Here is a 22,756-nt window from a genome sequence, read left to right as displayed (position 1 = left end):
CAAGCCATTTTTGCAAACAATATAAAATTATAAATATCAGCAAAATAGAAGCCAACTTGGGCATGTGTACCCTAAGAGGTTAACAACGGTTACATCTCCTGGGGGTGGGCTGATTTGGCCAGTTTCATCTTATTCTTTGGGCTTATCTGAATTTTCTGAGTAATTTTCCCCATTGTAAACATGTATTACTTAGGAAATAAGTGTAAGCAAGGTAAAACAAAACAAAACAAAAAAAAAACAAAAACAGTGCTGCTCCATAGCTGGATGAGCTCTAAGCAAATGGTCGGGTAACTGCCACAACACTAAGTACAAAGGCAGAGGTTCTAGGGCTGGGAGGGCCTGGCTCCCTGGCTGGCACCCAGCAGCCTCAGTTACACGCAGAGAAGCACCTCCACCCACCTCCACCCACCTGGTCTATGCTGCAGACTGTCCCGACTGCAGAGCTGTCACATGCTTGTTAGTGTCTACCAGACACTGAGCTGGACTCCAGAGACAAAACCATGAGGTGGATTATGAACAGGGGCACCAGGAGGCGGACAGCCAGGGAGAGCTTCCAGGACAGGCAGTACTTGCCAGGTGACCCTCCTGTCAGGGGAAAAGGCCGGGCAGCTGGAAAGCACCCCAGGGGTGACTGTGAAGGGCCTGGAACTAGAGGCAGGCCTGGACACAGCACCCTCTGGCTCTCTCCTGAATGCGGCGGGAAGCCGCTGAGGCATGCACAGATGGACTCCTGCAGCAAGCGGATGCCAGGTCACAGGCAGTCTGTGGAAAGCACATCAGTGCAGAGCCGGGGCTTCAGTTCGAGTCACGGACCGGCCAGCGGCCACCACTGTGTAAGGAGGCAGCCTAGGAGGCATGGGTTCAACAGCCTGCAGGCACCCAGCCCGGGGAGAAGCCAAGGTGGCTGTCGGGTTGCCCTTCCCCTTCGCAACATCCCATTACCTCCACAAGCCAAGAGGATTCACCTGGTCAAATCAAGCTGCTAGAGGCTGGGAAGGGGAGAGTGAGAAAGGCAGGCAAGCGAAAGGCCCTAAAGTACCTGTTTAATTAAAGCTGTTTGTTCAACTGAGCCTTTTTCAGCAGGGATGGGTGGGAGCCTGCACCCGTGGTGGACAAGCACTTCAGGCTCTTCAGCCCCTAAGTACCTATTCAGCAGACGTAATGTGCTGGGGGGGGGGGGGGGACAAAACCAACACACAATAACCCTGGAGCAGGAAATGCTGCATTCTAACGCAGCTGCTGCAGGACTGGTGCAGAAACCACTGCGGGAGCGGATACTACGTGAGCCCGTGCTTGGCGAGGCCCGAGCCACAACTCAGCAGCAACCAGCGTCCACTTAACCACGAGATTAGCCCTTGGCCTCGCACTGCAGCTGCCCCTCTTCTAACAGGGTATAAATTTGGCTTTCTCTGCAGCATTTACCTTCACTTCTCCGGACCAAGTTCAATGCAATGAAGGAGGAAAAAAAAGGAAATAAGAACTTAAAGAGATTTTGTAAGATGTCGTTGGCATGAAAGACAGGCAGGGGTCTGTTCTTGGTGACAAAAGACTTAATGGCTAAGAACCAGGGGCTACATAGCAGCTGATGGATCCTGAATTATACCACAAACAAACAAAAATACTGGGCGAAGAAGCTTTTGTGGAAATCAGAGAAATCAATGTCAATTCTCTGAGGCAAGATAACGACATTATAGTTATGTAAGAAAATGTCTACACTTTCCAGAGATGTATATTGAAGTGTGTAGATGGGAAAATGCTACGGTCACTGGGATTTGCTTTAAAGTACTCAAGCAAAGAAAAAAAGTCAGAAAGCAAGAGCAACCAGCAATTGTGACAAAACTGTTACATCTGGGGGACAGGGAGAGAAGGGCTCATTGTACTAGTGTACTATTCTACTTAGAGTAAATTCCTTTGTAGACTGTTTTAATACAGATTCAAGCAATCTAGAGCTGTTGGCCCAGTGGGGTCAACTGGTGAATAATGGATTTCCGGAATAAAGCCTACCAGCGCCTAGGCACAGCAGATTCTCACTGCTCGCTGAAATCCCAAATCATTCATGTGACAACTGCTGCAGATTTCCAAGCCTGCTTTATCTGTAAAATGGGGGTGTCATAAGTTTGCCTGACGCTGTAACAAGTTAGTACACAGGACACATGCATAACACACTGGGCACTTTCACGGCAAGGACTCCAGCGAGGTCAGTCGTTATCATCATCACCTGGCTTACCAGGTCATTGTGGCGGTCAAACAAGGCAAGTGATTTGGAGACAGAGAGGTATACAGTCTGTTAGCAATACCGTCGTAACTCGTTTAATTCTCAAAACTAGCTAGGAGATTGGAACTATGATTATTCCTATTATACAGAAGTAGATTCCAAAAGACCTGATTAAATCTTGGGTCTAAGGTTAATAGCTGCCAAAGTGTGGACCATCTGTTAACCTCAGCACCCTCATTTTCATCTGTGAAAACCTCCACTGTTGTGAAACCTGACTGACATAACTTGGGTACTGAAACCTAGCAGAAAACAGACAAGCAGCAGGTTCAGGAGAGCCCTTGCTCAGACAGCTACCCAGAAAAGCCGCACAGCCCAGGAGAGTCACAGCCTCTCCAAGTATGCAACAGAGGTTGCACTTTCTGCTCCCCTCACCTCAAAGGTTACTGTGAGACAAATGAGAAGATTTCTGCAAAGTATGAGCCGAGACTATAAGGTCCAGAAGAAGCTCTTTAGCAAATATTCCAGAAGCAATGCAGACGGCAGATGTGGAGGTGATGATGTAGTGGCGATGGCAGCGGAAGCAGCAGGGGTAGTGACCGTGATGGTGGCAGCAACAATGAAAGTGGTGGTAGTGGTGGTGGAGGTGGAGGAGGTGGTCATGGTGGAGGTGGAGGAGGTGAAGGTAGAGGTGGAGGAGGTGAAGGAGGTGGCCATGGTGGAGGTGGAAGAGGAGGTCATGGAGGAGGTGGAGGTGGCCATGGTGGAGGTGGAGGTGGAGGAGGTGGCCATGGTGGAGGTGGAGGAGGAGGTCATGGTGGAGTGGAGGAGGTGGCCATGGTGGAGGTGGAGGAGGAGGTGGTCATGGTGGAGTGGAGGAGGTGGCCATGGTGGAGGTGGAGGAGGAGGTCATGGTGGAGTGGAGGAGGTGGCCATGGTGGAGGTGGAGGAGGTGGAGGTGGAGAGGTGGTCATGGTGGAGGTGGCCATGGTGATGGTGGAGGTGGAGAGGTGGTCATGTGGAGGTGGAGGAGGTGAAGGTGGAGGTGGTCATGTGGAGGTGGAGGTGGAGGTAGAGGTGGAGAGGTGGAGGTGGAGAGGTGGTCATGTGGAGGTGGGGCAGGAGTGGGATGGAGATCACCATCTTTTACTGAGTACCCATTGAGAGCTAGTACTGAAACAATACCTAGTATGAATTATCTCATCCCCGCCCCCCCCCCCATAATGAGTGATCCAAAGAGGTAGGTATTTCATACACATAAAGTTCAGGAAGGAGTAAATAACTTGGTTGAGATTTCAATGGTGGTGTTATATAAACTGGGAAGCCAAGAATTAAAAGCATCTAATTCCAGAGCCTGTGATCCTAAGTACTCTCCTCACACAATGGCAGGTGGGGGTGGTGGGTACTGGAAGCACACTGGATAAGGATGCAAGGACCCAGCATCCTGGCTACAGTATTCCCAGTTGTGTGACTCGGGAGGGATGAGAGTAACAGCAGTTATACTGTTAATTTGGTTGGTAACAGTAACTGCAGTTACCATTATACACAAAGATAATAAGATACCTGAGGCAGCCTAACTTAATTTTAAAAAAGAGGTTTTGGGGATTCATGGGAATGGTGCTGGCATCGACTTAGTTCTGGGGATGCCTTCCTGCTGGCAGAGTCCCAAGGCAGCGCAGTCGCACAGTCAGAGCCGGGGTCAGGCCTCTCTACGTCTGGGGTCTGGTCTCTGCCCTCTTCTCCTAAAAGTCATCAGGGCTCAATCGTGGGCCTTCATCCTCGTGGCCTCAGCTAAACCAGTCACTTCCCAAAGGCCTGTCCTCTCAACACAAGTTAGATCAGGCTACCATGCTCTTAACACCATTGACACGTGGCTCTGGGAATTAAACCCCGCATGTTTCAGGGGGACAAACCATATTTACACCATAGCAGATGTGTGACAACAGGCTAGGCTCTATGTCAGGTCATTTACTACGCAAACTGAAAATGCACTTACAGTGTCCTCCCTGTAAACGTGCGGAACCACTAGGCTCAGGGCTTGAGTGACTTGTTCATCCCTCTACAGCCAGTGCACGGGGAAGCTGCCATTCAAGTTTAGGTCTCTCTCCACGCTCACCACTGCGCCAACTGATTCTCAAACCGTGTAACTGCGTTGGGCCTGTTTGCTTATCTGTGAAAAGAACTGGATTGGTCAATGGTTCTGAATTTCTTTATCTCTTCCCCTCTCATTGATCATCTTTATCAAAGAACCTGGATCCTGCCAGGATAGGTATAAAATCCCATCTTGCTAAGGAAGGCAGCCATCAATCTCTATGCAGTATGCAGTTCCATTTATTATATTCAACATTCTGTTGAGAACATACAAAACGCTCATTTCTATGGTGGTTCCATTACAGAAAAGGGATACCAGTGGGGTGACTGATGGCATCCTTCTGTAGCTCAACCTGGTGAAGAATTTCTCGATTCAGAATTATTCAAGTCCTCTGAGCTCAGCCCAGGTCACTCAGCAGGTAGAAATGAATAAGTGAATGAATAAATAAATAAATAATCCCCACAACGATCTGGAGGTAGGCTCCCTCCACAGTTGATTTCCTGCTGTTCTGTTTGCAGGTCACTCTGAGCTGTCCCTCGTGCCCAGCTCTGGCAGCTTCTCTCTGTAGGCCTCACAATGGCAGTCCTTGCTGCCTCCCGGTCTCACCTCAGTGGCTAGCCCCGCTCTGAATCTCTAGCGACAATTCTGGTTCTGACATAGCAGGCCTCCCTTACTCAGCACAAGTGCCCACTGGCCATGGTCCAGGGCTGAGAGCTGGTGGCTCTTGCAAGACATCGCTCATTCACTATGTGTGTGGAAGTGCGAATCTTCATGCCCACCGCCCCAGCCCTACGGAGGGCGGCTCTTCCAAGAACCCTTCCTGGGTAAAGGCTGTCCTCTCATCACTCCCCTCCCCACCTGTGGGCCTGGCCTTCCACTGGCTCCCCTCTCAGAGACATGGTATGAATCCTCCTCCTCTCACCATAATCATGCTGCTCCCTCTCCCACTACCAAGGTCCTCTGTTCAGTGAAACGTCTGGAAAGAACAGCCTACACTTGTTTCCTCCACTCCCCTCCATCACTGCTACCCTGACCCTACACACCCCGGCTTCAGTCTCCACTGCACCTGAGAAACGCTCCATCAACAGAGCTCACATGTCCCCGGCACGGCGAAAGAGGCCCCCTCCTGGTCCTCCTTGTCTCTGACCACAGTCCTCTTGGAGCTTTTCTTCCTGAGCTGAAGGGGAGGCAGCGTGGTGTGCTGCATGGCGCCCTTTGGAGCTCTACAGATCTGACTGCATCTCTCAGCTGCATGGCTCCTGGCAGCCTGTGCCGCCGGATTTCTGCTTTTTTCACTAGTAAAACATGTGTAATATCTACCTTGCAGGGTCGCCGCAAGGATTAGTGAGGACTGTGCAAAAGGGCCAGGCACGCAGCATACACTCACAAAACCAGAGTGACTAGCACCTTGGAGGGCTGTCTGACACTTCTTGCTCATCTGCTGGTCATCTCCACCTCCTATGTGCAAGTCCAGAATTAAACCTGTGACCTTCCCCAAGGGTAGGGGCTCACTTGAACTGCTCTCTCTCTCGTTCTAACAGCACTGCTCTTCTTCTGGGCCCTGCAGCTCAAATCTTGCTCCTTCTCACGGCCCTTCAAGACTCCCTTCATCAGCCTTACGAAGGCCAGGCTTGTCAGCCAGGCGGCCAGGCCCTGACAGTCTCACGACAGCCTATTTTCACAGCTGCACCGCCCACTGCACTGCCTCCCTTCACCGGGAGCATCTCGGCAGGGGCCGAGCTGTCCATCCAGCAGCCCCAGCTTCCCCGTGACCCACCCAGCGTGCTACCCTGACGTCCTGCTCCTTCTCCAAACGCATCTTCCACCAAGAAGCCTTCTCAGCAAAAGCCCCCTCCTTCCCCTCCTGGAACCCCAACTGCGTCACGGCTTCCTGGCTGCGGACACACTCTTTCCTTCCTTTTATTCTGCAAACATTTACTGAGCACCTATTCTACGCCAGACGCTGCATCGCTAGCCCTTGCTGATGAATCACCCCTGATGAATCAGACCAGAGAGGACTCGGCGCTCACAGATCTTCACAGTCAGGAAGGGGAGACGGCACAGATGCTAACGAGCACAGGACAGCTGGCAAGGGCGGGAACACACCAAAGGCTCTGGGCCCCAGGGGAGTACACTGTGGGAGTGCTGCTGGTTCTCCTGCCCAGCCCCAATCCTGGGCCCATACCCCTTGCCTCCCAGAACCTTATACAGGGTTCCAGCAGCTCTCCCAGAGTGAGGGCCGTCAGGAAGAGCAGCAGAGCCGCAGTCAGAAGTGGAGGTGCTCAGGATTATAGGAACTCGGAGGAAGCCAGATCCTAGAGCACCAGGCACACCGAGATCTCAGATTTGCGGCCAGGCCTGCCACAGTCTGGCTGTCTTTCTTTGGGTAGGATACTTAACGTTTCCCTGCTCATCTGCCCTTGAGTCACAGCAAGGAGGAAAAGAAAAAAAAAATACATATTAAAGGCCCCGTGGGGGCTGGAGCAGATAACTCAGGGCCTGTGATTTCCATGCGCTTTATAAGATGGCCCCAAGGAGAGCCCCACAGGTCAGCAAGGAGATGCCAGAGGGGTGGCAGAGGTCACTGGGCGCCTCTTGCTGGCCTGCCTACCTCAGCTGCACCCCACTTTTTGTTGAAGTCACACACTGTCAAGTACAGAAACTAAGCACCAGCCAGATGAATTCTCACCAACCAAACACACCTGTAACTCACGCCTGGGTCAGGAAAGGGAGCCTTTGCCCACCGTCCCACTGCAGACACTGCTCCCCACAGGCAGCTACTGGCTCACCTGTGATGTCATAGATTTGTTCTGCTGTTCTTTCAAACTCTTTGGAAATAAAGCCATACGATTTGCAGGTACTGTTCTATGCCTGCCCTCTTGCTTTAGCGTACCTTTGTGGGGTCAGCAGCATCTTTGCATGCAGCCATAGATCGCTCATTGTCATTCCTGTCCGGTGTTCCACTGCTGCTACTGCTGTGAGAGTCACCTATTTGTTGTTCATAGCTTGCAGGTGCCGTGAAAGATGCTGCAAAGAACACCCCACAGCATCTCTTTTGGAGAACCTAAGGACACACTGTTACTGGACCCAGAACTGTTGGGTCACAGGGGACATGCCGATTCAGCTCTAATGGACACCAGAGGACCGTTTTCTATGGTGACTATGCCACCTAACGTCCCCCTCAGCCGTGTCTGAGAGTCTGGATTGACCTGCATCCTTGTCAGCACTTGGTATTGTCCACCTTTACCACTCCGGCCATTCTACCAAGTGTGCAACGGTATCACACTGTGGTTATAAAGCAACAAGGATGCATGCGCTCGCTGACCAGTGGAAGCCCTTCTCTTGTCAAGTGAACCCCATAGCTAACACCTCCTACTCTAAACACTAGTGTAGCTTCTGTTTTGCTAAACGTGCTGACTGATACACTGAGGGACAAAGAAGAAACCGCTGTGCCGGGAACAAGCAGTGTTTGTTGAGTGCTGTCAGTGAGGCGACTGTGCAGGGATGTCAGGATCCAAATGTGGTCTCCCCTTAAGTAACCCCAAGTAGAAGCCCAGAGAAAAATGGGGAGAACCAGCGGACTGCTCACAGAGGAAGTGCAGGGAAAAATGTGGGGCTCCGAGAGGGGCAGGGAGAGAGACTGATACTGTGGGGGAGAAAAAAAATCCAAGAACGGACACATTAACTAGTTTCTCCCTTTCTCCCTGGTTCAGGTGAGTTACAGGTGTGTTTGGTTGGTGAGAATTCATCTGGCTGGTGCTTAGTTTCTGTACTTGACAGTGTGTGACTTCAACAAAAAGTGGGGTGCAGCTGAGGTAGGCAGGCCAGCAAGAGGCGCCCAGTGACCTCTGCCACCCCTCTGGCATCTCCTTGCTGACCTGTGGGGCTCTCCTTGGGGCCATCTTATAAAGCGCATGGAAATCACAGGCCCTTCTTTAATTTGTGACTGCTAAGTTTGCAAAAGTGAGACAGGCTGGGAGGTCCTCTGATTACAGAACTTGATCCTTCTTTCCCTCCCAAACCACCGTTGTCTGACCCACTGATGTGCCCAACATTTAGCAGACTTAAATCAATGTGGAATTAATGAACGGCTCTGCGTTTATCAGAGGAAGGGGATGGCTGCCTTCTACAAATTGCCACCTGTCTGCCAAATAACTAGCAGCTTAGTCTTACAAGGCGCATTTCAAAGATAAGGAAACTAAGGCTGAAGAATGGAAACAACCTGCTCAGAATCACAGGCCGTTATACTTTTGAGGCAGAACTAGACAGGTCTGCCAGACCCCAAAACCCACTTATTGCCGCCACCCTTCCCAGCCCCATGGCTGAGTGCAGAAGACAAGGTCTTGGCCAGCTCCATAGGCTGTCAGGGGTATTTCAGAGTCACGCAGCACAGAGGTTTCTGCTAGGACACACGAAAACGTGCCGGCTGTGCGCAGGCAGAAATCGCCCACAGCCACAGCACAGCTGAATCTAGCCCTGGTGTGAGAGGACCTCACTCCTGGTTCTTTTGCTTCCCACAGGAAATAACAAAGTGGCAGCTGAGCAAAGGCCCTGCGTATCTAGTGGGAGAGAAGTTACAAAGGCAAGAAGTTCAATAGCCACACTCAGACAGAAGAGGTGGTCAAGGGCTTCACCATCCTGGTTCATGTGGTCACCACACCCAATGGGAAGGCAGCCTTGTTCTCCGGCACTGTCAGGCCCACAAGAAATACCCAGTTGTGAGCAGCACACAGTCCTTGGCCTGCTGCATGGTGCATGACCAATGGGGTACCTTGGCTGGCATCAGAGAAAAGCTGGATGAAGCCCAGAGATGAGGCCTCCCCAGCCCAGAGAGCAGGGGATGGGGTTGTGGCACCTTTGATGATAAATTCTCCCCAGCACACATGTAGCACCGTGACATGATACAGAATTCCCAATACCACCATGCCCTGGGGAATGCAGCCAGCACCCTTGAGGCACCAAGCACACACTGGCACTTTTAGAGACACCACCCCTTTAATCCTCCCATTAACTCCCTGCAGAAAACATTAGTGTCTCCCGATTACAGATGAAGAGATCAAAATGTAAGGGGGCAGAGTGACTGCACAGGATGGGGACACAGAGCTGTCAGGGAGGGGAGGCAGGCACACGGGACTCTGGTCACCACCTCTGTCAGCAAAACGGCACTGCTGCTGTCTGTGAGCACCACGTCCAGGGTTCTGCCTCAGGCCCCCTGGACCCGTTCACGGCCCCCGGGTTCTTAGCAGTTCGCTGCTCCCCGTGATCAAACAGAAGAAATACTCCTCGCTCAAATCGTGCAGTGTGGCTGTGAAGAACGACTACTCAGAAAGATTATAAAGTAGGGGAGGCCTATAAAAACTGATTTGCACACTCAAGAATAATCATTTTGGGAATAAATACTGCAGCATAAAAGGGTCAGGAGGTCTCCTCCTCCTTGAAAACAAGTGCAGGTTCTGTGCCTGCTTTCCCTCCCTGCTGGCACAGCGGGAGGGGGAGACCCAGCCAGCGCCCCAGGACCGCATCCTACAGGTGCCAGACCAGCAGGAGTCCAGCCGGAGGCCTCTCTCCAGGGCCCAGGTCCTGCTCCGCTGTCCCAGCTTGGACACACCCTGAGCTGTGCTGGGTGCTCAAGGATGATGCGGCAGCTGTTCCAACCTCCCCTGGACAGGTTTTCACCACCACTTTCTAAACTGAAAAGGAAGTAGAAATAGGAGGGGAAAAAAACGCGAGGAGCACGAGGATCGGAAGGGCCTGGAGTCATGTGTGGAGAAGCTGCAAATGTCAAGGGCTGAGAGGACCTCCCCCTGCAAGCAGAATTGTATAAAAGCAACAGCTGATAAAAAGATGGTCGGGCGCTGTGTTTTCCATCTTTCCAGCCATTACTGGAATAAAATTATCCACAGAAAAGATCGAAAACCTTTTTCAAAACTAATAAAATTAAGCCTTATTATTCTGCTTCTTTTTCTCCCTCTTTCTCCAGCTCCTCTTTAATCCCCTCTATCTCCGGCACCAATCACCATTTCCGGGGACGCTGGAGGTGCTTTCCTCTTTGTATTACCACCAGCAAAATGCTGTGTTTAAGACTCAGAGAGATCATGTTTTTACACTTCCTTCTAGAAGCATTTAATAACCGTTCACAACCAGGTAGCAAAACCTTATGTTAAAAGCACAACCCTGCTTCTGCATATATAAGGAGTTAGGACCTCACTTTATGATGAGTGGGGAAGAGCAGATGAGAAAAAGGGGCTCAACCAGGAGAATTTCCTCTCCTTTAGCAAAGCAGATAACTGGTTTCAAGAAGAAGGAAAGCAGAGAGGAGAGATAGATTTGGGAGGAAGAAAAATGCTGTGGGGCTATTTCCCTTCCACCCCAAACATACACATGTACACATACTTGCAGCAGCCAAACCCAGGGAGAAAAACACGAGAGGCGCACAGCAGGAGACCAAAGAATTGCACACATAACAAAAAAATCTCTGCCTATGAACATATGGACAATTGTGATAATTAGAGCTATGGCTGTTTTTTTTTTTTTTTAACCCTTTTCCAGGATTTCAAATCACAATCCTTGTCATTTCGAGCTACAGGCAGACCTGTGCGGGTGGCTGTTCCTGGAACATTTGTTTATCAAGGGCCACTCTGAGTGGCTCCAAGGTGCACTGTCGCTCGTTCCTGGTGGGATGTCACCACCAGCGCTTCATGGTCACCACATGCCAATCCTAGCCACCCCCTAAAAGCCCCATGGAGGCAGATAGGTGGGTGATCACGGAGCAGGGAGAACTTTCCTCTGGTCCCCACTGCCTGGAGGTGCAGAAATCACGCTTCTGCCAGGCTCCACTGTGGAGTGCCATGGGAGAAAACCCCCCTGGAAATCAAGCCCCTCAAGCAAACTGTCAATTTCAAAGCTCCAAACCGTGACAAATGATTCACGAAGATTCGCCTGCACTGAGCTGATGGCTCAGGTTGCTTGGCGCGTTGTCTCAGGCATGAGGGAGAATCATTTTCTCTTGCCCTCCCAACCATCCCCTCCCACATTTTAAGCTGTTTCTTTGAGAAATCTGTCATGATCAACAAATTAAACCAAGAAAAAAAAAAGTAAGTTACCAAATTAATTTTCAAGAATCAGTGTACATTTTTTTTTAAAGGCATGATGATGTGTCTTTAAATCGTATCGTTTCGAAGGCTTATCCTCAGAAAAGCAGGGAATGCAGTGAGTGTGTAGCAGGAGTGCACTTTGATCTTCCCGACTCCCAGGAGAAAATCAATAATACAACTTTAATGTATTTGTATAGCAAGACCTCACGTTATTATTATTTTTATCCAGTGCAGCTTAACTAAAGTGAAAAAGGTATACTGGTTCTCAGCACCGCCCTGTGGTGAAAGTGGTGTTTTTTTTTCTAAAATTGAACTACAGCAGAGTCAGCCGCATTCAACACAAAACGGGCCAATTAAAAACCAATTATCTCTGTGAATGCAACTTGTTGAAAGGCTGGGCTTGTGGTGCTGGATGCGGGATGCTGGCGGGCGTGTCCACAGGGTGGCTGGCCACGGGCGACAGGCACCCTCTCTAGTCCCCAGCGGTGGCGTATTCGGCCTTTAGGACCTGGCCCCCAGGAAGGCAGCCGAGCAGAGCCTTACCTTCCTCTCCATGTGCCCCAGCTGCTCCTTACAGAGGGTGTCGCGGCGTCTGAGCTCTGCCTCTCTGCTCTCCAGCTCCCGGGCCTAGCGGGAGAGAACAAAGCCCGCGTTAGCCAGCAGCGCGAGTGCGGGGCTGGTGCTGCGAGGAGAAGGCCACTGGCATCCCTGCTCACACCGCACTCACGGTGAGGAGAGCAGCAGTGACGGAGCAGAGTGCTGCGATCTGCCAGCACGCTCACACGGACCGCGTTTCAATTTCCACAACAACCCTTCGAGGTGGGGAATTACTGCAACGATCTTGCAGATGATAATCACTAGCGTTTATTGAATGCTTACTATCTGCCAAGTGCTGTTTTCCGTGCTTCCCACAGACGATTGCCTTTGATCCTTGCAACACTGCTGAAAGAGGCAGGATCAGCATGATCCCACGTTATAGATGAGGAGACAGACACACACAGAGGGGCTGAGGGGCCGCTCAGACACTCACTACTCAGAGGAGCTGCGGTTTGAGCTGGGTGAGCCTGGCTGAGGAGCTGCTACCCTGCGCTGCACAGTCTGGGAGGGCCAGAACTGCTGCTGGCCTTGCAGGTACACTGGGCACGCCCCGTCCTAGAGCCTGAGGTAGAGAGAGTGAGGATGCATGCACACATCCTGCCCCCCATCCACCTGATGGAGACGAGGGAATCCCTGTTGGAGCACAGGCCCTGTGCCCTCCCTTCAGTTACATTTAAGACAAGGGCTCAGCTAACTACCCTGGAGCCAGCAGCCCTGAGGCTGAACCTAGTCCTGCCCTTAACTGATGGAGTGACCTTAAATGATATTTTTTTTTTTTTTTTGACAGGCAGAGTGGACAGTGAGAGAGAGAGACAGAGAGAAAGGTCCTCCTTTTCTGTTGGTTCACCCTCCAATGGCCACCACGGCTGGCGTGCTGCAGCCGGCGCACCACACTGATCCAAAGGCAGGAGCCAGGTGCTTCTCCTGGTCTCCCTTGGGGTGCAGGGCCCAAGCACTTGGGCCATCCTCCACTGCCTTCCCGGGCCACAGCAGAGAGCTGGCCTGGAAGAGGGGCAACCGGGAAAGAATCCGGCGCCCCGACCGGGACTAGAACCCGGAGCGCCACTAGGTGGAGGATTAGCCTAGTGAGCTGCGGCGCCGACCTTAAATGATATTCTTAACTCAGCCAAGTTCCACCCCCTTTCTCGAAAGTCACCCTCTGCCCCTCACAAGACTGTTCAGAAGATTAAAGGAAACCCCAACAGAAATGGGCAGGGACACCCACGCCACAAGAGCCTCTGATGAACCCTGCGGCCAGCGCCTCTGCCTCCACACACAGCAGACTCACGGAAAGGCAGCACTGTGGGCTGGAGTGGACGCTTCAGCACTTGCGTGGAAGAATCACACTCCTCGCTCACCATCTGCCCCGTGACGGAGCTCCGTGTGTCCAAGTACTCTCCCAGTCCCTGGTGGCATTTAATTCTCATCCCCTCCAGGAGCACAGCTAGTCAGAGACTGAGGGGTATCATGAGCCCAAGTCCACCCCCAAGTCCTGAGTGGCTTTTTCCCTAACACACTATGGCATCAGCACATGGGTTTGAGTCATTCGAACTACAGGGTAAAATAAGGAATTGGTGTTTTTGAAAGCTCATTTCCCTGGCAATGCTACTCCTACTGGCACGAAGCCTTCAGGAACCACGAGCAAGGTGGTCGAGCATGGGAGCTGACCACAGGTGCCTGTAACTGGCCAGTACCAGAGGAAAGGCTCAGAGGCTCAGGGGAAACACCAGGCCTGAGGGGCTGGGCAGCAGTCTGAGCATCTGAGGGCTGAGTGCTACAACTAGCTCTCCCTACCTCGAAGTGGCCCGCTGTGAGCTTGAGCGAGCTGCCATCGTCCTGGGGCTTCTCCCCTTACCTGGAGAAGGAAGAGGGAGTAGTAACTTGGCTCCCCAGGCAGCTGTAGAATTCCTAAAAATGCCAAGCAGTATTGCGGAATGCGTCTGGAATGCCAACACTCCCGAAAAGCTAAACACAAACAGTGCTTCTGAGTGCTGGGGATTTCTCGCAGGAATTTTCAAAGCCGAGGCTGGGGCTGTGTCCCAGGAACGCAAGCATGGCTAATCTGTGCTGGGCCACTCAGCAGCCCAGCACTTAACTGTTAAGGATCCCTGATGCAATCAGAGGAGAAGCTAGTCGGATACAATTAGCAGCCAGCGCAGGAACACCTCCTGGGGCTCTGGACCTGCCATTCTCTAGCCAGCAGTCCAGCCAACCAGGAAGACGACATCTGAAAGCAAAACCACCATGAGGCCCTTCAACTGCCACTTAAAAGGGGCAAGTGGGGCAGCAGAGACAAGGAGTCTCATCCAAAGGCCCACCCACCATCCAACCGACACACCGTGCCGCTCCCCTGGGCAGAGGAATCAGGAATACTCAGCCCACAGCCCTGGGGCCTGGGCCAGCAGCACATCCCTGTCAGGAGTGGGATGCAGAACCAAGACACTGAGCATCCATCGGCTCTTTGTCAGGTTAGAAGACGTCTGCCCGTAAACCCAACAAGGAGTCCTGAGGACAAAGAGGCCTCCTGTTCTAGTCACACTGAGATGTAACAAGTAGGAGTCTGGCACTGTGGCGTAACAGCCTAGAGGGTAAAGCTACCACCTGCAATGCCAGCATCCTATACGGACACCTGTTTATGTCCCGGCTGCTCTACTTCCCATACAGCTCCCTGGCTAAGGCACATGGGGAAAGCAGTGGAGGGTGGCCCAAGTGCTGGAGTCCCTGCTACCCATGTGGGAGACCTGGAAGATGCTCCTGGGCTCTTGACTTCAGCCTGGCCAAGCCACGGCTGTTTTGGCCATCTGGGGAGTGAACCAGTGGAAGGAAGATCTGTCTGTCTCTCCCTTTTCCTAACTCCTTCAAATAAATCAATCTCTTTTTTTCTAAAGGCACAACAAATAGGCAGTCATTAAGTAAAGAAGTGATGAACTGTTCAGAGAGGAGGGAGTCTGTCTCTTCCACTTGCAGGGAAGCACCCTATCTCCAAAGTCTTAGTTTCCATCACAAACCAGCCAGCACGGTGGCTAGCTCCCTGCCTCTGCTTCATCAACTACCAAACCCTGCCCACCACCTCTGTTCATCTTGGAGACTGACAGTGAAACCCCAATGACTGATGACAGACAGAAGCTGACGTATGAAGAGGGCTGAGGGAAATGAACGGGATACAGATGCCTGCATGTCTGTGGCTGGCCCAGAGCAGGCCCTCAATGATTTGGTTGTGATGAACGAAGGAGGACAGACTGGGCACTCTACACAGCTACTCTACAGCCCAGTGCTTGCTTCCCGACACTCACAAGAGGCCGCACGACACGCAGCTCTCAGCATGGCACTGGGATTAAGGAGCAGGGCAGGTTTCACTGATTCCGTAATTTATCAGAATGCTGGAGAGCAGCTACTCTGTGACAGACACATTGTAAAGGGATCAGGGATACAACAGGAAAACCAAAGAGCAAGTTTCTGCTCTCATGGAGCTTAGATCCCAGTAGGAGAGGCAAATGTGTGAGCAGATAAATAAGATAATTTCAGAGACTGATATGTGCCAGGGAGACCATAAGACAGAATAACTCAGGGGGTAGCAGGCTGCTGTTTTCTCTAAGGAGATTTCCAATAAAGTCTTCTGGGAAAAAAAAATCAGAATTAAGTACGTTGTCTCTAATACAATGCTAAAACATCACCACTGTGAAGATGTGCTCAGTGGATGACAGTCTTTAAATAGAGAACAGAAGGAATCTCCCGTGCCAGAGTCAAGGACTCCTCCAGCCAAGACGCCCTGGAGAGTGCACATGCTGATGCATCCAGCCTGCTCCAAACACGTAAGAGCAGAAAGACACAGACAGGCTCAAAAACAAGATGGAAGCATCCAACACAGAGCAGTGCGTAGGGCTGTAGACCAGGCCTGCTGGGTTTGGGGCCTGCAGTAGGCCAGGATCTATCTTTATCCCACAGGACCCAAATGAACCATGCTCTACAGAGGGAGAGGAAGGAGTCAGGCTGGCCCCCTGCAGGCTAGGGTTCCCCCTCCAGTACAAAGCTGAGATAAGGCACTGCCTGTCTAGAGCAGCGATTTCCAGCCTACTTAAGCCCAGGCAAGCCAGAAGGCACACAACCGGCCCCAGGACCACAAACGAACACAGAGCTCCACTGATGCAGCGCCTGGCTCTGTCGCATCCCCAGTACCACCATGGGGAGGGGCCTCAGAGGGCCGCAGACAGTCGGGGCCCTGCACTGGGGTGCAGGTGTAAGCCAACCACAGAAATGACAGGCTGGGGGAAAAGCCATTGGAAAGTGAGAAAAATACTGAGCAACATGACAAAAATTAAGCTTCCACTCAAAACGAGCGTGCAAACCAAATCTCAAATATAAAAAGATACGTAATTCCTAGAAAGGCAACCTATGAAATTTGCGATTCACTCCAGATGAAATCAACCTTATAACAACTTCATGATAAAGCAATGTTTGAGAATTTTTATTAAAATTTAAACCTAAGACAGAAAAGTGTCATAAATCTCTAGAGGCTATCACCAAGCTTCTCCAATTAGAAACTAAGGGGTCTCCTTGTAACTCTGCTCTCCACCGTCTCCTCGACCCAAGGTTCTTACAGCAGACCATTCATCGGTGCACACTTCTAAGACTGCTGTGAAAGCTCAGGTTTTCATTTTCCTAAACAGAACCTTGGTACCACTGCATATGGAAAAAAATTAACTCTTAACATCATCAGCTATCTAGCCAATATTAACATTTTCAATTGATAAAAGGTGCTAAATTCATGTTTATGTTTCTCAGAAGTATACAGGAGGAATAACTTCTTATTTATAAAAAAGGAATTATGAATTTGAGACAGGCAAACTGGGATCGGCACTGTGGTGTAGCGGGTTAAGCCACCAGCTTGGACGCAGGTATAAGGGCACTGGCTGGAGTTCTAGGTGCTTCACTTCTGATCCAGCTCCCTGCTAACACACCTGGGAAAGCAGCAGAAGATGGCCCAAGTACCTGGGCCCCTGCACCCAGGTGGGAGACCCAGATGGAGTTGTAGGTTCCTGGCTTCAGCCTAGACTAGCACTGACCATTTGGGGAATGAATAAGTGATGGAGGATCAATCGATCTCGCTCTCGCTCTCTCTAAGATTTTATTTATTTATTTGAGACAGAGTTATAGACAGAGAGAGGGAAAACCGAGAGAAAGGCCTTCCATCTACTGGTTCACTCCCCAAATGGCCACACCAACTAGAGCTGATCCGAAGCCAGGGGCCAGGAGCTTCTTCTTTGTCTCCCACTGGGGTGCAGGGGCTCAAGAACTTGAGCCACCTTACACTGCTTTTCCAGGCATTTATCAGAGAAATGGATTGGAAGTGGAGCAGCCGGGACACGAACTGGCACCCATATGGGATGCTAGTGCTGCAGGCAGAAGCTTAGCCTACTATGCCACAGTGCCCGCCCACTCACTCACTCTCTCTCTCTCTCTTTCCTTCTTTTCCCTCTCCTTCTCCCTCTCCCACTCTCTGTACCTCTGCCTTTCAAATAAATATTTTTTTCAAATCTTTTTAAAAAGAGAAATAGGAAAATGCCCAAATAGGTTAAATGTTATAAATCTTAAATCTCCAAAATAAAAAAAAAGTAAAATGGATAAGACAAACCCTAAGCTAAGGAAAGTAAGGGGAAAAATAGCAATTTGGAATGTAGCACACAGATGTGGCCAAGATGTATCAATGGATAACAAAGAGGAAAAGTGTGAAAGAAGAGACAAGGACCACAAAGGACAGACCGGTGGGGCCAGCACATGTCTGTCTGATGGCTGCTCCAGAGGAAGAGCAGGGAAGGGGTGGGCAGAGGAGAGAACGAGGAGAGCAAGGAGGGCGAAAGAGCAGATGGCAAGTCAGTGGGGGAGGGGTAAGGTGAAGACAAGGGGGTGGACGAGGGGACAAGATGTGTGTGGAGAAGGAGAAAGGGGCTTGGAGGAAGAGGAGGATGGGGAGAAGGGAGAGAAGAGGGTGGTAAACAAAAAACACCAAATACATTTAGAGAAATAAGTAAATCTGTTACCCCAATAAATGTGAGGCAGATGGTCGATGGCCCCTATATATATATAAAATATCCAGCTTCCAGTGCTTGTGCCCTGGTGTGACCCCCTCCCCTGGCTGTGGGCTGGACCTCACGACTCACAGCTGGTGGAGAGAACACAGCAAAAGTGGTGGGATGTCACTTCTAAGATTTAATTTTCAAAGACACTGATTTCTGTCTTGCCGCTATTCTCTCTCACTTTCCGTCACTGATGAACAAGCACCCACTGTGTGAGCTGCCTACAGAGGTACTCCAGGGTGCCCCCACGACAGAGTGGCTGCCGGGTACCAGCCAGCGAGGACCACAAGCCCTCAAGTCCATGAGCTGTCCAGGAACAGACACCTGTCAACAGTCACCTGAGTAAGCTTGGAGGCAGGGAGGCAGGCCTCCCCACTGCTGAAGCCTTCAGAGGCTACCGGGTTGTGACTGACCGTAGGGCAGAGGCTCCAAGCTCAGCCATGCCAAGCTCTCTGACCCACAGAAACCCTGAGATGATAAATGTTAACTGCTTTAAGCCACTAAACTTTATAATTTCTTATTTAGCAACAGATAATGAATAAAAAATATGATTTTATCATTTTTCATCAAAATATAATTAATCTCATCCTTCAAGAAAAAGAGTATCACTCTGGAGAAAAAGGAAAAGAAAACTCAACTGTGAGTTTCTTACAAGCGATACAACCCCCACAGCAGCAGTGAGGGAGGACAAAACAAACTTCACTGGACACAAGTACTGACGGAAGCATCTGCTTTGTTTCATTTACAAAAAAAGTTGAAATTTTAAAAATACACAAATACTCACATACACAAAGAGAAAACAATAACCCTCCTTGAAGAGACAAAATACTCAACAGAACGAGACATAGCAACAGGCCCAGATGTTGGAATGAACTCAGAAGGACGTTAAGGAATTATAACAATACAGGGAAGAATCTAGTAGAAAAAGGTAGACGCCACATGTGCAGAGATGGAGAACGTCTAGAGTGATGGAAACCACTGGTCCCCATCACTGATGATCAGAAATCGACTGCTAGCCTCACTGAGGATCCCTTGTACCTGATGAGTCCTGCTCTCTTGCTGCTTTCTAGACTGACCCTTTGACTCCGACTTCTGATAGTGTGATTGCAACGTGTCCAGCTGTGGCTGTCTTTGAGATCTCCTTATGCACAGCCCTACAAACACACTTGGCCTTTTTGAATCCCACGAATATGAAGGACTTTTCCATGTCTTCTATAAACAACTCATGCTCTAGCTTCGCTTTTAAGCTTTCTGCTTACCCAGCTGTTTGCCCAAAGTGTTATCTACCTCCTAAGGCAACTGTAATGTTCAACAATTGCCTCTGGTTATTTTTGACAAATGCCCCAGGGAAAAGGCTGTTTGCACTGAGCAACCTCCAAGTCAAGTTAAAAAACAAAACAAAACAAAACAGTCTAGTGAGTGGGGTCTTCCAGGGAGCAACGAAAGGAGAAAAATGACAATTCTCTGGTAATGGGGCTTTGCAGCAGCTTTAATCTTTTTCTGCCTAGCCACCCACCCCCAAGCCCCACCAGAGACTGGCAGGTTACAGATCTGCACCACACCTGTGGGCTGTTGCTCTCTAGGCTACTGCGGAGCTACAGGGAGAGAGGGATGGAATAGGATAGAATAAAATACCATAAGCCTTGCTAGTCTGAGAGTTCTAAAAAAAATAGATTCTGGTTTTGCCTGTATTTTCATTAAGGGAGAATTTTTTTTCAGAGGTCCTTACTTCACCATTTTTTTACTATCTGAAACATCAGATCACATAAAATAGAGCCAAATGGAAAAGCTATAAATGGATTTCTAGCATGGTATGGTATGAAATCTTGGGTTATTAGCACACTGGACACCACAAAGGAAAGAATCCATGAAGTTGGAAACAAATCATGAGCAATCATCCAAATTAAGGCATAAAGAGGCAGAATGAAAAATAAAATTGGACAGGGCATCCAAGATCTACAAGATAATATAAAAGGTATAAAGCATATATTTAATTGGAGTCCTCATAGGAGAAGAGAAAAATGGAGTAAAAAAATGTAGAGATGAAGGCCAAGAGTTCACCAAAAATTAATTAAAGACTATAAATTTCAGACCTGACAAGATCAGAAAAATCCCAAGCAGGATGCTTTTGTGAAGTTCTTAAATAATTCCTGAAGTGATGGAATATTTTTGAACATGAATGATCATAAGTTAAAAAAATGTAATTTCTGGAGCAATCCTAAAAAGTGACAGAAACAGCTCAGACAAAGCCAGCAGGAGAGTGGGTATGACACTAGACAGACACCTGCCTCCCCTGCTGGGGTGCCGGGTTCAGTACCCGGCCAGCTCTGGCTCTAGCTCCAACTCTGGCTCCAACTCCTGACTCCAGATTCCTGCTAATACAGATCCTGGGAGGCAGCAGTGAGGACTCAAACAGCTGGGCTCCGGACACCCACAGCGGAGATCTGGACTGAGTTCCCAGCTCCTGGCTGCATCCCAGCCTAGCTGCAACAACCGTGGGAATTTGAGGAGTCAACCAGAGGCTGGGCGCCTTCTCGTTCTCTTTCTGTTGGACTGTCTCTCATATAAATTTAAAAATGAAGCGGAGGAGATCATGAAATTCTAAATATATTGATTTGTTGCCTCCATTCCCTAAACAAACCTATAAGAAAGGAGCAAAGAACAAAGAACAACTAGAACAAACAGAAGTGAAACATCAGGAGAGATTTAAATCCAATCATATCAACGATCGCATCAGGCGCAAACCAGCTTCACTTCCTGTGAGTGTTAGTTCCCTACTGCTCTTGTAAGAAATTACGAAAAAGGTAGTGTTTGAAACAATATACGTGTGTCCCTTAGAACTGTGGAGGCCAGAAGTCTCAAATGGGTCACGATTGGCTGAAACCACCGCGTTGGCAGGGCTGTGTCAGTGTGGAGTTCTAGAGAAGAGCCCACTTCCTCACCGCGTCCGGCTTCTGGAGGCTGCCCGTGCACTATGGCTCGTGGCCTCATATCACTTCTGTTAGCTTCATCACATCTTCTGCCTGCTTGAGATGATCTTGAACCCATCTGGATAACAAAGGATAATTTCCCCATCATGTACCCTTAATCACACCTGCAAAGTCCCCTTTCCCACGTAAGGGAAGGTATTCTCAGACTTCAGGGGTTAGGCGGCATACGTCTTTAAGGTGCCCTTTTTCTGCCTACCACACTCCCCAGTTAAAAGGCAAAACCCTAGCTGGCCGGTGCCATGACTCAATAGGCTAATCTTCCGCCTGCAGCACTGGCACCCCAGGTTCTAGTCCTGGTGGGGGCACCGGATTCTGTCCTGGATGCTCCTCTTCCAGTCCAGCTCTCTGCTGTGGCCCGGGAGTGCAGTGGAGGATGGCCCAGGTCCTTGGGCCCTGCACCCGCATGGGAGACCAGGCGAAGCACCTGGCTCCTGGCTTCAGATCAGCACAGTGTGCCAGCTGCAGCGGCCATTGGGGGGTGAACCAATGGAAAAAAGGAAGACTTTTCTCTCTGTCTCTCTCTCTCTCTCACTGTCAATTCTGCCTGTCAAAACAAACAAACAACAACAACAACAACAACAAACAACCCCTAGCTATGCGCCATTGATAAGAAATACATTTTACGGGCCAGTGCTGTGGCATGGTGGGTAAAGCTGACACCTGCAGTGCTGGCATTCCCATATGAGCTGCTCCACTTCCGATCCAGCTCTCTGCTCTGGCCTGGGAAAGCAGTAGAATACAGCCCAAATCCTTGGGCCCCTGCACCCAAGTGGGAGACCCAGAAGAAGCTCCTGGTTCCTGACTTTGGATCAGTGCAGCTCCGGCCATGTGGCCATCTTGGGAGTGAACCAGCAGATGGAAGACCTCTCTCTCTCTCTCTCTCTTTCTCTCTGCTTCTGCCTCTAACTCTTTAAATAAATAAAAATATCTTTTAAGAAAAAGAAATACATTTTAAATATAAAGAGACACAAACAAGTTTTAAAAAAGAATGGAAAAATTTGTACCATGCAAATGCTAAGTACAAAGATATCTGGTGTAGGCATATTACTATCAGATAAAGAATTCAAGCCACAAAGTACTACCAGATATAAAGAGGGACAGTTTGGAATCATAAGAGAAAACTACCCAAGAAATAACAATTCTAAATGTGTATGCAGTTAATAATCTAACTCTTAAATATATAAAGTAAATTTGACAGACTGAAGAGAAATACGAACATTCGTAATCAAGATCAAAGATTTTAATATCCTCTGGCTAAATGTTGATAGAACAAGTAGATTAAAAATCACCGGGGGCCGGCGCCGCGGCTCACTAGGCTAATCCTCCGCCTAGCGGCGCCGGCACACCGGGTTCTAGTCCCGGTAGGGGCTCCGGATTCTGTCCCGGTTGCCCCTCTTCCAGGCCAGCCCTCTGCTGTGGCCAGGGAGTGCAGTGGAGGATGGCCCAGGTGCTTGGGCCCTGCACCCCATGGGAGACCAGGAAAAGCACCTGGCTCCTGGCTCCTGCCATCGGATCAGCGCGGTGCGCCGGCCGCAGCGCGCCAACCGCGGCGGCTACTGGAGGGTGAACCAACGGCAAAGGAAGACCTTTCTCTCTGTCTCTCTCTCTCACTGTCCACTCTGCCTGTCAAAAAAATAAATAAATAAATAAATAAATAAATAAATAAATAAAAAATCACTGGGGTGGGGGTAGCTGGA

The 22,756-nt window shown here is 49.9% G+C and overlaps 1 protein-coding gene across 4 annotated transcripts in view; it reads right to left on the bottom strand.

Moving 5' to 3' along the window:
• Positions 1-22,756, bottom strand: part of CHCHD6 (coiled-coil-helix-coiled-coil-helix domain containing 6) — a 250,654-nt gene that overhangs the window by 104,151 nt on the left and 123,747 nt on the right. For 3 of the 4 annotated variants that reach the window (XR_007921948.2, XM_051852609.2, XM_008260313.4), the window contains one exon: positions 11,942-12,025. The exons of the other annotated variant lie outside the window; for it this stretch is intronic. Coding sequence is in view for 2 of the 3 variants with exons in the window: in XM_051852609.2 (XP_051708569.1) it covers positions 11,942-12,025 (84 nt within the window). In the remaining variant the exon portion in view is untranslated. The remainder of the gene's footprint in view (positions 1-11,941; positions 12,026-22,756) is intronic. 4 annotated transcript variants of the gene reach the window in all.

This window comes from Oryctolagus cuniculus, chromosome 10 (genome assembly GCF_964237555.1).
Source record: "Oryctolagus cuniculus chromosome 10, mOryCun1.1, whole genome shotgun sequence".
Taxonomy (NCBI): Eukaryota; Metazoa; Chordata; class Mammalia; order Lagomorpha; family Leporidae; genus Oryctolagus; species Oryctolagus cuniculus.
The sequence above is the reverse complement of the archived record's forward strand: the minus strand, read 5'-3'. Positions and strand labels throughout refer to the sequence as shown.